At 40.5% G+C, this 14,409-nt stretch overlaps 1 protein-coding gene and 1 pseudogene across 4 annotated transcripts in view; one reads left to right on the top strand and one right to left on the bottom strand.

The window, feature by feature from the left end:
- The window catches only part of FERMT2 (FERM domain containing kindlin 2), a 101,393-nt gene that overhangs the window by 51,510 nt on the left and 35,474 nt on the right, over positions 1-14,409 (top strand). For all 4 annotated transcript variants that reach the window (XM_007986716.3, XM_007986715.3, XM_007986714.3 and 1 more), the window contains exon 4: positions 13,003-13,137. In XM_007986716.3, coding sequence (XP_007984907.1) covers positions 13,003-13,137 — 135 coding nt within the window. The remainder of the gene's footprint in view (positions 1-13,002; positions 13,138-14,409) is intronic.
- LOC103229001 (large ribosomal subunit protein uL6 pseudogene) lies at positions 1,982-2,674 on the bottom strand (annotated as a pseudogene).

Raw genomic sequence — 14,409 nt, 5'->3', positions numbered from 1 at the left:
CACTGAAACTTCCACCTTCCTGGTTCAAGCGATTCTCCTGCCTCAACCTCCTGAGTAGCTGGGATTACAAGCGCACTCCACTACACCCAGCTAATTTTGTATTTTTAGTAGAGGCAAGGTTTCACCATGTTGGTCAGGCTGGTCTTGAACACCTGATCTCAAGTGATCCACCTGCCCTGGCCTCCCAAAGTGCTGGGGATTGCAGGCATGAGCCACCTCACCTGGCCTCAACCCTTTCTTCTTTATTATAACTGTTATAATTTTTGGCTGAATCACTGTCATTGTTGACATTAACAAAGCAGACATTTTTACTTTCTGAGCCAAAATGTGTATTTTTACCTTTCCTATCTCGTATGCCTTTTTTTTTCTCCTCCTTTTAGAGATGGGGTCTCACCATATTTCCCAGGCTCTTTTCTTTTCTTTTCTTTTCTTTTCTTTTCTTTTCTTTTCTTTTCTTTTCTTTTCTTTTCTTTTCTTTTCTTTTCTTTTCTTTTTAGGAAGAGTCCTGCTCTGTCACCTAGGCTAGAGTGCAGTGGTGCAGTCTCGGCTCACTGCAACCTCCACCTCCTGGGTTCAAGAGATTCTTATTCCTCAGCCTGCCGAGTAGCTGGGATTACAGGCACATGCCACCATGCCTGGCTAATTTTTGTTTTTTTGTGTGTTTTTTTCTGAGACAGAGTCTTTATCTGTCACCCAGGCTGGAGTGTGATGGCGCGATCTTGGCTCACTGCAACCTCCACCTCCCAGCTTCAAGCAATTCTCCTGTCTCAGCCTCTTTAGTAGCTGGGATTATAGGTACGTGCCACCATGCCCAGCTAATGTTTTTATTTTTAGTGGATGTGGGGTTTCACCACGTTGGCCAGGCTGGTCTTGAACTCCTGACCTTAGGTGATCTGCCTACCTTGGCCTCCCAAAGTGCTGAGATTACAGGCATGAGCCACTGTGCCCAACTTAGTTTTTGTATTTTTAGTAGAGATGGGGTTTCACTATGTTGGCCAGGCTGGTCTCAAACTCCTGACTGCAGGTGATCCACCCACCTCGGCCTCCCAAAGTGCTGGGATTTCAGGCGCCAGGCTGGTTTCTAACTCCTGGGGTCTCAAGCAGGTTTCCCATCTTTGCTTCCCAGAGTGTCCTATGTCTTTTTACTATTTGCTGCTTTTGCAACATGTATCGGTTGCTGATTTGTTTACTTTCTGTTATTCTCCTTAATTTTCAACATGATCAAATACATTTTCAGATTATAGTCAATCTCCCCACTTTTCTTTTTTTCTTCCTAGACATCCTCTTGCACTCTGGGGTGGATATTTTCTTGGCCAAGGTGGAAAGTCACAGCCCTAGGACTTACCTTCAGCATTATCTTCTCTTCTCTCTTGTATTTTATCTTTTGAGTTTTCCTCAGTGTTAATTTGCTCTCTCATGTTGGTGGAATTCTCCATCAGGATAGTAAGAAAAAGGTAAATGGGATGTAAATTTTTGAGATACTGTGTTTGTCTTTATTCTGCCCTTTAATAGAATTGTTGGATCAAAAATTATTTTTCCCTCAGAATTTGGAAGTCATTGTTAAATTATCTTTTGGCTTCCAATGTTGCTATTAATAGTCCTGATAGTTTTCTTTTTTTTTTCTTTTTTTTTTTTTTCCTTAAGAGACAGGGTCCTGCTCTGTTGCCCAGGCTGGACTGCAGTGGCACAATCACAGCTCACTCTAATCTCTAACTCCTGGGCTCAAGCAATCTTCCTGCTTCAGCTTCTCAAGTAGCTGGGACTACAGGCGTGTACCACCATGCCTGCGTAATCTTTTAATTTTTTGTAAAGACGGGGTATCACTATGTTGCCTAGACTTGTCTTGAGCTCCTGACCCCAAGCAGCCCTCCCACCTTCATCTCCCAAAGTGCTGAGATTACAGGCATGACCACCATGCCTGGCCTCCTAATAATGTTCTTGAGTTTGTTTGTTTGTTTTATTTTTTATTTTTTCCAAATCAACAGGTCTTTTATTGCATCATTTAAATATGACAAGTAGGTCTTAGGAGTCATCTGATATCTTCTTTCTGTAGCTGGATAACTCTTAGATCTTATTCATCAGCCTACTGAACAGTTCCTTTTTCAGAGACATAGATACCATCCAAAAATTTCCTGATATCCGAACTGTTGTGACTTGCTGAATCAAAGCCGCTGAATTTGAAACAAGCTTAATGTCATTTCCCTCAAAGATTAATTCATCTTTCTGGGCTTGAGATACCGAACAAGCAATACCTGGTCTCATCCAAACCCTGAGGATGTATTTTTCACCCAAGAAATTTCGGATTTCCACAAGAGACCCATTCTCCTGGATAACGACGTTGATGGGGAAGTGAGCACACACAGACCTCATCTTGTAACGGAAGCCCAGTGTAACACCCTTGATCATGTTCTGTACATGACTACAAATAGTCCGAACGGTAGCCAGTTCCTTTCTGTTACCCCACCATTTGTCAACCCGAAGCCTCTTTTTTTTCTTTCCAAGAAGACTGAGTTCTACATTGATGTGATTGAAGTCCCTCCCCAGGGTTCCTCTGGGGCCCTTCATGATAACTGTGCGTCCCTTCAGAGTAATGTCAGCATTTTCTGGAATGTCGACAGTCTGATTGCTGAGAATGGTCTTCATTCTTGCAGTAGACGCAGCAAAAAAAGCTTGAGTTTTATTTTTAATCTTTTTTGTAGACTGCCTTTTCTCACTGGAAACTTTTGGGATCTGCTCTTTTCCCTGCCATTTTGAAATTTTGTAACAACATGCCCTGCCTGGTTAGGGTTTTATTTTCATTCATTGTGCTGGAGACTTCTGACTAGGGGATATTGCTTGTATTTATGGGGAGTTGTTTCATAATATTATTTCCTTGATAATTTCCTCCTCTTTGTTTTCTCTGTTCTCTCTGTTACTGTTAGACATTGTTCTTGGATGGATCCACTTGCTTGACCTTTTTTTTTTTTTTTTGGTGACTATCACATTTTAATTTTCAGTGTTTTGGGTTTTTGTTTTTTGGGTTTTTTTGTTTGTTGTTGTTGTTGTTTTTGAGACAGAGTCTTACTCTGCCACCCAGGCTAGAGTACAGTGGTGTGACCTCAGCTCACTGCAACCTCCATCTCCTGGGTTCAAGTGATTCTCCTGCCTCAGCCTCCCAAGTAGCTGGGATTACAGGCACTCATAACCATGCCTGGCTAGTTTTTGTATTTTTAATAGAGACAGGGTTTCACCATGTTGCCTAGGCTGGTCTCGAACTCCTGACTTTGGGTAATCCACCCGCCTCAGCCTCCTAAAGTGCTGGGATTACAAGCATGAGCCACTGTGCCTGGCCAGTTTTCAGTGTTTTGTATTTCTATCTGGATGTTTGTTACACAGGTATTCTTAAATATATTTAAGATTTGTGGACTTTATATAAGTTGTACTTCAACAGAATAGTGAAAATAAATGGAAAGGACCCTTCCCCCTCCATTGTTAATATCTAAAGTCTCTTTCTTAATCTCTTTTTTTTTTTGAGACAGAGTTTTGCTGTTGTTGCCCAGGCTGGAATGCAGTGGTGCGATCTGGGTTCACTGCAACCTCCGCCTCCTGGGTTCAAGCAATTTTCCTGCCTCAGCCTCCTGAATAACTGGGACTACAGGCGCACTCCACCACGCTCAGCTAATTTTTTGTATTTTTAGTAGAGACAGGGTTTCACCAGGTTGGCCAGGCTGGTCTTGAACTCCTGACCTCAGGTGATCCACCCACCTCGGCCTCCCAAAGTGCTGGGATTACAGGTGTGAACACCACGTCTCATTGTTTTTTATATTATCCTGTTTATCTCTTCTAGATGTCATTGTCTTTTTCTCAGCCTCTTCATTAAGCATGTTGTGTTTTGTTCTCTGTAGTCTGCGTCGTGTCTGTTTCTCATAAGTTATTTTTCTTTTTGTTTGGTCTCTTGTCTTTCCTGTTGGAAGGTTTGTTAGTGTTGCATTGCTGCCATAACAAATTACCATAAGTTTAGCAGGCCGAAACAGCACGAATTTATCTCACAGTCGCTGTAGGTTAAAGGTGTATGTATACACAGTGGCTCACTCATGTCCTCTGTAGACTCTTGAGTGGCTGAAGTTAAGGTGTCAGCAGGGCTGCATTCCTTCCTGGGGGCTCTGATAATGAATTTTGCATGGTAGAATTTGGTTCTGTGTGATTGTAAGACTAAGGTTCCCTCTGGCTTGTCTGCCAGGGGTCATTCTCAACTCCCAAAGGCTCTCCACATTGCTCGAGGCCCCCTTCCTCTGTCTTCAAAGCCAGTAACAGCAAGTCAAGGTCTTCTCTTGGAATTTATCTGACCACTCCTGTCTCATCTCTCTTCTGGCTGCCTCTTCTGTTCCTGAGGCCTCATGTCATTTCATTGGGTTCACCCAGATAACCCAGGATAATCTCCCTAAAATGAGTTGATAAGTAATCTTAAATCATTTGCAAAAACTCCTCACAGCAGTACCTAGATTGGTGCTTGTGTAACCATGGGTAGGGATCTTAAACCTTTAGTATTCTGCCCACCACAGAAGCCTTTCTCAAGTGTCTAGTAATCATTGGCTGTCTGTTCATATGTTTAATGCTGGGGCACTTTTTTTTCAGACGGAGTCTCGCTCTGTCACCCAGGCTGGAGTGCAGTGGCGCAATCTCGGCTCACTGCAAGCTCTACCTCCCGGGTTCATGCCGTTCTCCTGCCTCAGCCTCCTGAGTAGCTGGGACTACAGGCGCCCGGCACCACACCCAGCTAAATTTTTTTTTTTTTTTTTTTTGTATCTTTAGTAGAAACGGGGTTTCACCATGTTAGCCAGGATTGTCTCCCTCTCCTGACCTCATGATCTGCCCACCTCAGCCTCCCAAAGTGCTGAGATTACAGGCAGGAGCCACGCCTGCCTGGGGCATTATCATTGCCTTATAGGAAGCTCTATATTGTATGGATTTTAGCTCATCATCCCTCTGTAAGGTATTTAGACAAATTGAGCAAGCTTTTTCAAACATCAGTATCTAAAAGATCTTTTCCCTAGGGCTATTCAGGTTCTGCTTGTAAAGGATCCTAAAGGGTGTGTGTCTGTGGAGTAGGTTACCTGAGTTTAATTCAGTAATGGAACAGGAAAGGGATGTTGGGGCGGACTAAATTTTTTCAGGTAGTCTGTCTGTTTTCTGTGCCTCGGTTTGAAGATTAGAACAGTGAATCAGGGTGTTTCCCATTGGTACCTCCTTCTACAAACACCTTGGTTTTATATTTATCCAGTTTACAAAGTTACTGTTCCATCTGACTTCTGCCTCCCAAAACTTTTCTGAGATTTATTATTCAATATTTTCTTCCATTTTGGGGGTCCTTATAGGTTTATGTTTTATTTATTGTTTATGTGTTTTTAAAAAGGAGTGAAAATAAATGCGCATATTCAATATGCTTTTTTAACCAGAAAGCTTTATCTTCTCTGAGAACCCTTCTTTATCTCAGTTTCTCAATTCCTCACCCTCATGCTTTTTTATATGTATAGTATTTATATAGCCTGTATAGATTAGACTAGATTTGTCTTCTGTTTGGTAACATGCTAATTATAATAAACATTAAATTTCATTGCTGTGACTGGGGGTAGTGGCTCAGGCCTGCATTCCCAGTATTTTGGGAGGCTGAGGCCAGAAGATTGCCTGAGCCCAGGAAGTCGAGGCTGCAGTGAGCTGTGATCACACTAACACTACTTCATTCCAGCCTGGGTGACAGTGAGCCCCTGTCAATTCATTTCTGTATATTCTGTTATAGAGGTTCTAGAGCACTGCTTTGCGTAGTGCCTCATAAATGCTAGCTTATCCTGATTGAAATGTAAAATTGAGCATAAATTAGTATAGTATTTTGGTATGGCCATTTTAAAGTTTTCATGTCTCACAGTCCTCTGGGTATGTTTTATTTTGATATAAATTCTGTTTAATTATTTATTCTCTTCTCCAGCCCCACTCTTACACATTTAGAAATCTTATACAGATTTCTAAATCTATTCATTACTTCTTGAGACAAGGCATACAGTAAATCAGTAAGTCCTAAATTCTCATGTCAATGAAATAATCAGTATCTTAATGTGGAGAGTTAGGTTTACTTCGTTATTGTTGTAATGAAATGAAAACCACTTATTCACACTTCATATGCAGCCAATGGCTACCCACTTCCAATATGGAACTACCTACCATTAGAAAAATAAGAAGTCATTCTTCTTACCCTTCATTCTCTCCCTTCCCTAAGCTAGTGATTATCAAGAAGCTCGAGGCTGGGTGCAGTGGCTTACACCTGTAATCCCAGCACTTTGGGAGGCCGAGGCTGGCTGATCATTAGGTCAGGAGATCGAGACCATCCTGGCTAATACTGTGAAACCCCATCTCTACTAAAAATACAAAAACTTAGCTGGGTGTGGTGGCAGGCACCCGCAATCCCAGCTACTCAGAAGGCTGAGGCAGGGGAATTGCTTGAACCTGGGAGGCGGAGGTTGCAGTGAGCTGAGATCGCGCCACTGCACTCTCCAGCCTGGGCGACAGAGCAAGACTCCGTCTCAAAAAAAAAAAAAAAAAAAAAGCTGGAATCAGAATTGCCTACAGAACTTCTATAAAATAAGCTGCTGGAGCCCTGAGCTACTGCAGAAATCTGGGGATATGGCCCCAGCATGTATTTTTAATATTGTTATTATTGATTTTACAAGCAATTCTCATGGGCCTATCTAGTTAAGAACTGCTTTATCTACTTAAGACTGATGAAAAAGCTACTTAATAATCTTTTACTAATGTAAATATGCATATTATTATACATTTAATACTACCTGGTTTGTGAGCCAGACAGAAAATGACCTAGGAACAAAAATACATTTGAATCATGGAGTACGGTGACTCTCAAACCTTGAGGATATGCTGGAAACATTTGGGAGAACTTTTCAAAATGTAATGCTTGCTTTACTATCTCCCACTAAATAGTGCCTGTGGTGACTTTGATAGAAGCATATCATATCTAAGGCATGAGATTTGTTATATAAGGATTTGTTATTTATACTTCAGTACTTTTTAGATATTTCCTCACATACTAGTACTTCATTTACTTTGGAGAAATGAATGGGTGGAGAGATAGATTACCCCACCACCACCCTACCTCCACTTAATGTTGAAGCAGTGTAGACAACTGCTTATTCAGAGGCTTGGAATTTTCTAATGCCTTTATTTTATCCCAGTATGACCCCATTGGCATTTAAAGCTGAGAAATCATTGTGAATTAAAAGTAGAATTTATAAACCATTAGATCTCTTCACGTGTTAAATCTTATTCCTTTAAAAATAACGCTAGGAAATCATGATGCAGCTGTATTAGATAAATCTTAGGTTCAAAAGATACACTTGAAATCACTTCTGGGCCGGGCGCGGTGGCTCAAGCCTGTAATCCCAGCACTTTGGGAGGCCGAGACGGGCGGATCACGAGGTCAGGAGATCGAGACCATCCTGGCTAACACGGTGAAACCCCATCTCTACTAAAAAATACAAAAAACTAGCCGGGCGTGATGGCGGTGCCTGTAGTCCCAGCTACTCGGGAGGCTGAGGCAGGAGAATGGCGTAAACCCGGGAGGTGGAGCTTGCAGTGAGCTGAGATCCGGCCACTGCACTCCAGCCTGGGCGACAGAGACAGACTCCGTCTCAAAAAAAAAAAAAAAAAAAAAAAAAAAAAAAAAATTCACTTCTGAGTTTCTGAACCTACCTAATTATAGCAGTCATTGCTAATCCATGAAACCCCAAGAATTACATTTGAGGATAAGCGGGTTAACTTTATAACCTAAATATACAAGAACGAAGAAAATATTTGATTTTTAATTGTGTAACTTTAGCTGAAAAATGCTGTAGTATGTTTTTTTTTAAAAAAAAATCAGATATGCCTAGATGCTTTCAAGAAAGTGGCAGAATTTAAGGAGCAAGTATTTACTTGTTAACATGATTTCTGCTCTTTACTAGATACACTTACCCCAAATTTATTAATAATTAAAGAGCAGTTATAGTCATCTACTCTGTGGTCACATACTCATTCAGGATAGTTCTTCTGTTAATTCCATTTTCAGGTTTCAGAAAACCCATCAGAAAATAGCCTGTAAAATACAGAACAAAATGAAAACCTAGTTATGTCCCAGAGTGTTCCTTTCTTTCTTTCTTATTTTTTGAGATGGAGTTTCACTCTCGTTGCCCAGGCTGGAATGCAATGGCATGATCTCAACTCACTGCAACCTCCACCTCTTGGGTTCAAGTGATTCCCCTGCCTCAGCCTCCCGAGTAGCTGGGATTACAGGCATGTGCTACCATACCCAGCTAATTTTGTATTTTTAGTAGATACGGAGTTTCACCGTGTTGACCAGGCTGGTTTCAAATTCTTGACCTTAGGTGCTCTACCCATCTCAGCCTCCCAAAGTGCTGGGTTTACAGGCATGAGCTGTTGTGCCTGACCGAGTGTTTCTAGTAGTAACGTTGAAATAACCAACAGAAAACCAGACCAAAACCCATATACTTATTAAAATAATTTATTTGGGCTTGTTATTTAAACATGGACAAAAAAAGGAAGAAAGTCCAAGGTGGTTTGCAGTAATTGCTACCATGTTAATTTTTACATGCAAATTAACTTTGATTTGAAGAAATCTTACAGAAAAATGAGAAAATAAAATATATATAAATTATTAAAAACACATGAAAAGATGTACGTTACTACTAATCAAATACATAAAACAAGAACATATATCCATCTTGTTCCATCTTTGCCTTAAAATTATATTATAACCTTTAATCCAGTAATTCTACTCCAGTGAATTCTGAAATAAAATATGGATAAAGATGGACATAGATGTTTGTAGAATTATTAAATATTATTTATAATGGGCTCAATATTAGAAGAATGATTATGATTTATTTACATAGAATATTACGCAGTTGTTAAAATGATCTTTTACTAGTCATATTTCATCTTTTATAAGCACATTTTATTTTTTGCCCTGTCTTATGGTACTGAAAGAACACATTTTAAATGATTCAGTTATTTATATTTTTTTGCGGGGCTGGGGGAGCCTAACTTCCAAATTTCTACCATGGGGTGTGTGTGTTATTTGTTTTGGAGATGGTCTTGCTCTGTCATCCAGGCTGGAGAGCAGTGGCCCAGTCACGGCTCACTGCAGCCTGGACACCCAGGCTCAGGCAGTCTTCCCACCTCAGCCTCCCGAGTAGCTGGGACTCTAGGTGTGCACCACTATGCCTGGTTAATTAAAAAAAAAAAAAAAAAACTTTTTTTTTTTGTAGAGAAAAGGTTTTCCTATGTTGCCCAGGCTGGTCTTGAACTCCTGAGCTCAAGCAGTTCTCCCACTTTGGCCTCCCAAAGGGCTGGGATTACAGGCGTGAGACACCTTGCCCGGCCTCTCTTGTTAGCCATTTTATAATTAGAGGAAAAACATTAAGACACAAATACTTACAAAGCATTTGTTATGTATCATTTAATTTATACAACTACCTCCTGAGGCACTATTCTCATTTGAGATGAGGAAACTCAGACACTGACAGGCTGAGTAGCTTGCCCAGAGTCATACAGCTAATAAATAGTGGAACTAGGATTTGAATCTAGGTAGTTTGGCTGTGTGCTTCCACCTTAAATTGTGCCTCATCAACTCTGTGGCAGCATGGTAGGATCCTAGTTTCAGGTCCCCTACAAACAAAAAGCTTTCTGAATTTATAATACTGGGTTGAATCTAGTGGATGTCATGGGCTCCTAAAGCTATAAACTGCCACATGTAAAATTTTGATCCAGTAATTAGCAGTCTACAGCTTTACAGGTTTTGTAGTGATATGAATTGTGTTGTCTGTTTTCTTCATACTCTGGCATATAGTGTAGTGCTGCAGACATTGTGATACTCAGTCATGGGCTGCATAGCAACGTTTTGGTCAACGATGAACCACATATCCAATGATAGCTCCTTAAGATTATAATGGAGTTGAAAATTTTCTGTCTCCTTGTGATGATGTAGCTTTTGTAACATCGTAGTGCAGTTACTTTATTTTTAAAATAAATTTTAAAAATAAATGCAGCGACTGGGCGCGGTGCCTCACGCCTGTAATTCCAGCACTTTGGGAGGCCGAGGCGGGCGGATCATGAGGTCAGGAGATCGAGACCATCCTGACTAATAACAGTGAAACCCCACCTCTACTAAAAATACAAAAAATTAGCCGGGCGTGGTGGTGGGTGCCTGTAGTCCCAGCTACTGGGGAGGCTGAGGCCGGAGATGGTGTGAACCCAGGAGGCGGAGCTTGCAGTGAGCCCAGATCGCACCACTGCACTCCAGCCTGGGCCACAGGGCAAGACTCCATCTCAAAAAAAATAAAAATAAAAAAGTGCAGTGGCTCGTATCTATAATAGATCCCATTACTTTGGGAGGCCAAGGAGTTTGGAGACCAAACTCATGGAGCCTTGGCATCATGACAAGACCCCATCTCTACAAAAAATAAAATGAAATTGCCTAAGGACACATTTCTCAGAACACATCCCCATCCTTAAGTGACGCATGACTGTAGACCTATTGCTTCTCCTTTCTGCGGCTTTTCTTTTTTACTGTTAATTTTTGGGTTCTTCATCGTTTCACACTGTTTTTAAATTAACTTTGTTGTGGTATAATAGATACAATAAACTGTATCTGTTTAAAGTGTAAAATTTGAGTTGTGACAGATACTTATACCTCTGAAACCACCACAATCAACCTTCAGAATATTTCTGTCACCTGTCAAACTTCAGCTCCCAGCAAATTGATCTGCTTTCTGTCCCTACGGATTTGTTGGCATTTTCTGGAATTTTATGAATGGAATCACATATACTGTTTTCTAATTTGTCTTCCACTTAATATAATAAATTTGAGAGTCATTCATTTTATTGCATGTGTCAATAGTTTGTTTCTTTTTACTGACTGATGAGTTGTGTTCCATTGTCTAAGTAGTATACCATTGGTTTGCAAATATCACATTTTTGTTTATCCATCTGGGTTATTTTCAGTTTTGGCTTTTATGAATCAAGTTATTACAAATGTGCTTTTCATCTTCTTGGGTAAATAATTAGGGGTAGAATGTCTTGAGTTGTGTGGTACATGTATGTTTATACAGAATTGCTGAGCTGTTTTCAAAAAATTGTCTCATTTAATAGTCCCACCAGCTGCTTACGAGAGTTCAAGTTCCTCTTCACATCCTCACTGACACTGGGTAGTATGTCTTTTTAATGCTGGCCTCTCTGATGTGTGGATACCGCTATCTCACTGTGGTTTTAATTTGTATTTCCCTGATGGCTGATAATGTCAAGTATCTTTTCATGTGCTGCTTGGTCATATTTCTTTGATGAAGTGATTGTCCAGATCCTTAGTTCATTTGTCTTCTTGAGTTGTCTGGACTCTCTATATATTCAGAATACAAGTCTTTTGTCAGATATATGTGCTGCAAATATGTTGTCCCATTATATGCTTGTCTTTTTGTTTTCTCAACAGTGTCTTTTAAAGAGTAGGTAGGTTGGGTTTTTTTGTTTTTAAATAAAGGGCAATTTTTTTATGGTTCCTTTTTTGTGTGTGTCCTATCTAAGAAATCTTTGTCGTCTTATGCTTCTAGTTTCATTATTTTGGCTGTTGTGTTTAGATCAGTGGTCATTTAGAATTAATTTTCGCATATTGTTATAAGGGTTAATGGTCTTTAAAAATATACATATGAATCATTGTTCAGCACTTTGTTGAAAAGGTTTTTCCTTCGCCTTGAATTGCCTTGGTATCTTTGTCAAAAAATTCTGATCACCCATATGTAGGCCTGTTTTGGGGGCCCACTTCTGTTTTATTCATCTGTATGTCTTATCATAAAGCCAGTAAGTGCAGTATCTTGATTGATACAGCTTTATGATGTCTTAAAATCAGTTAGTGCAAGTCGTCCAATTTTGTTCTTTTTAAGAATGTCTTTGACTATTCTAGGATTGTTCTCATTTTCATATAAATTTTACAATCTGTCAATTTCTACAGAAAAGCAAAGTGGAATTTTGACTGGCATCTCATTAAATCTTTAGCTTAATTTGAGGAGAATTGACTTCTTAACAAAATTGAGTCTTGCAATTTGTGAACATGGTGTGCAATATATAATATATGCGTGTGTGTGTGTTTACTTGGGTCATTTTTAATTTCTTTTGTTATTTTCATTTAACCATTTTGCTTGTTATCAGACTCCTCAAATGAAAATAGATCAGAAACTTGCAGCCATTTGATACAGGGCAGAATATTTGAATCAATTAAAATTTGGGATTTGGGGCCGGGCACGTTGGCTCATGCCTGTAATCCCAGCACTTGAGAGGCCGAGGCAGGTGGATCACCTGAGGTCAGGAGTTCGAGACCAGCCTGATCAACATGGAGAATCCCCATCTCTACTAAAAATGCAAAATTAGCCAGGCATAGTGGCACATGCCTGTAATCCCAGCTACTCGGGAGGCTGAGGCAGGAGAATCACTTGAACCTGGGAGGCGGAGGTTGCCGTGAGCCGAGATCACTCCATTGCAGTCCAGCCTGTGCAATGAGAGTGAAACTCATCTCAAAAAAAAATATTGGGATTTGGTAATGATTTAAAAGTATCATGACATTTACTTCATTTATCATGTGTATGTTATGAGTGAAGGACATATAAATCTCAATTTTTCTTCCAGTTTTAGATAAAAAATAAGTATATAAATAAGGGCTTCTAATATTTTCTTTCTGTACCCTAGTAGATTGTTATCTCCACTTTGAGGTCATTACATTTATTATATAGTTAGGAATTAAGAATGCTTTGGGTAGTTTACGTGTCATAATCAGTGTTTTGCATGACATCAATGTCTGACAACTCAGACATACAGAAGGAAGTTACAAATTCTTATCTTGAAACAGTAGATTTGCTAAGTGTAAAGTGTTTAAATTTTCCTTTGTTCTAGTAAAACAATCTATTTTTTTAACAGATATCAGACACCCCGAAGAACTTTCTCTCTTAAAGAAACCCAGAGATCCAACAAAGAAAAAAAAGAAGAAGCTAGATGACCAGTCTGAAGATGAGGCACTTGAATTAGAGGGGCCTCTTATCACTCCTGGATCAGGTAAGACTTTTACCAAGCAATGGGCTCAAAGTAAGAACGTGGACTGTGTACCTTTGTCTTTCTGGTGGTAGGTAAATGGATCATGTAGGTCAGGAAGAGTGGTCAAGTTAAAAAAACAAAAACTTCAATTAGCCAGGCATGGTGCCACGTTCCTGTAGTCCCGGCTACTTCAGAGGCTGAGGCAGAAGAATTGCTTGAACCTGGGAGTCAGAGTTGCAGTGAGCCAAGATCATGCCACTGCATTCCAGCCTGGGCGACAGAGCAAGACTCCGTCTCAAAAACAAAAACTCTCCTTCAGCATTTTTCTCTGTCCTGAAATCGCTATCCACTGTCGGTTTCTCTCATGTGCAAATCGTCATGTCCAGTGTTAATAGTTGAATCAATAAAGAGCAAGCCCACTTCTCTTGTTCAGAGAGTCAAAAAGGAATAGTATCAGAATTGGACTCAGGCAGAAATTGGAAACTTTTTAGTATTTAGATCATGAAAACCACCACTATTTAATTAATGCATTATTCCTTAAAACCTTACTGAAGGTTGGGCGTGGTGATTCACGCCTGTAATCCCAGCACTTTGGGAAGCCGAGGCAGGTGGAGCATGAGGTCAGAGAGCAAGACCATCCTGGCTAACACGGTGAAACCCCGTCTCTGCTAAAAATACCAAAAAAAAATTAGCCGGATGTGGTAGCATGCACCTGTAGTCCCATCTACTCGGGAGGGTGATGCAGGAGAATTACCTAAACCTGAGAGGTGGGGGTTGCAGTGAGCTGAGATCATGCCACCACACTCCAGCCTGAGCAGGAAGAGCAAAACTCCCATCTCAAAAAAAAAAACAAAACAAAACAGCAGGCTGGGCACTGTGGCTCACACCTGTAATCCTAGCACTTTGGGAGGCCAGGGTGGGCAGATCACCTGAGGTCAGGTATTTGAGACCAGCCTGGCCAATGTGGTGAAGCCCCATCTTGACTAAAAATACAGAAATTAGCCGGGCGTGGTGGTGGACACCTGTAATCTCAGCTACTTGGGAGGCTGAGGCAGGAGAATTGCTTGAACCCAGGAGGCGGAAGTTAAAGTGAGCCAACCTGGGTGACAACTCCGTCTCAAAACACACACACACACACACACACACACACACACACACACACACACACACAACAGCCTTCTCTCTGCTTTGCATATTCTGGTTTTCTGGCCTTCCTACCTTTTTTCCTTAAAGGTTTTGCTCCTTTGAGGAGCTTTCTTAGATTCCCTTTCATTACTTTTCCAATCTGAATTA

Source organism: Chlorocebus sabaeus, chromosome 24 (assembly GCF_047675955.1).
Source record: "Chlorocebus sabaeus isolate Y175 chromosome 24, mChlSab1.0.hap1, whole genome shotgun sequence".
NCBI classification, from domain to species: Eukaryota; Metazoa; Chordata; class Mammalia; order Primates; family Cercopithecidae; genus Chlorocebus; species Chlorocebus sabaeus.
The sequence above is the reverse complement of the archived record's forward strand: the minus strand, read 5'-3'. Positions and strand labels throughout refer to the sequence as shown.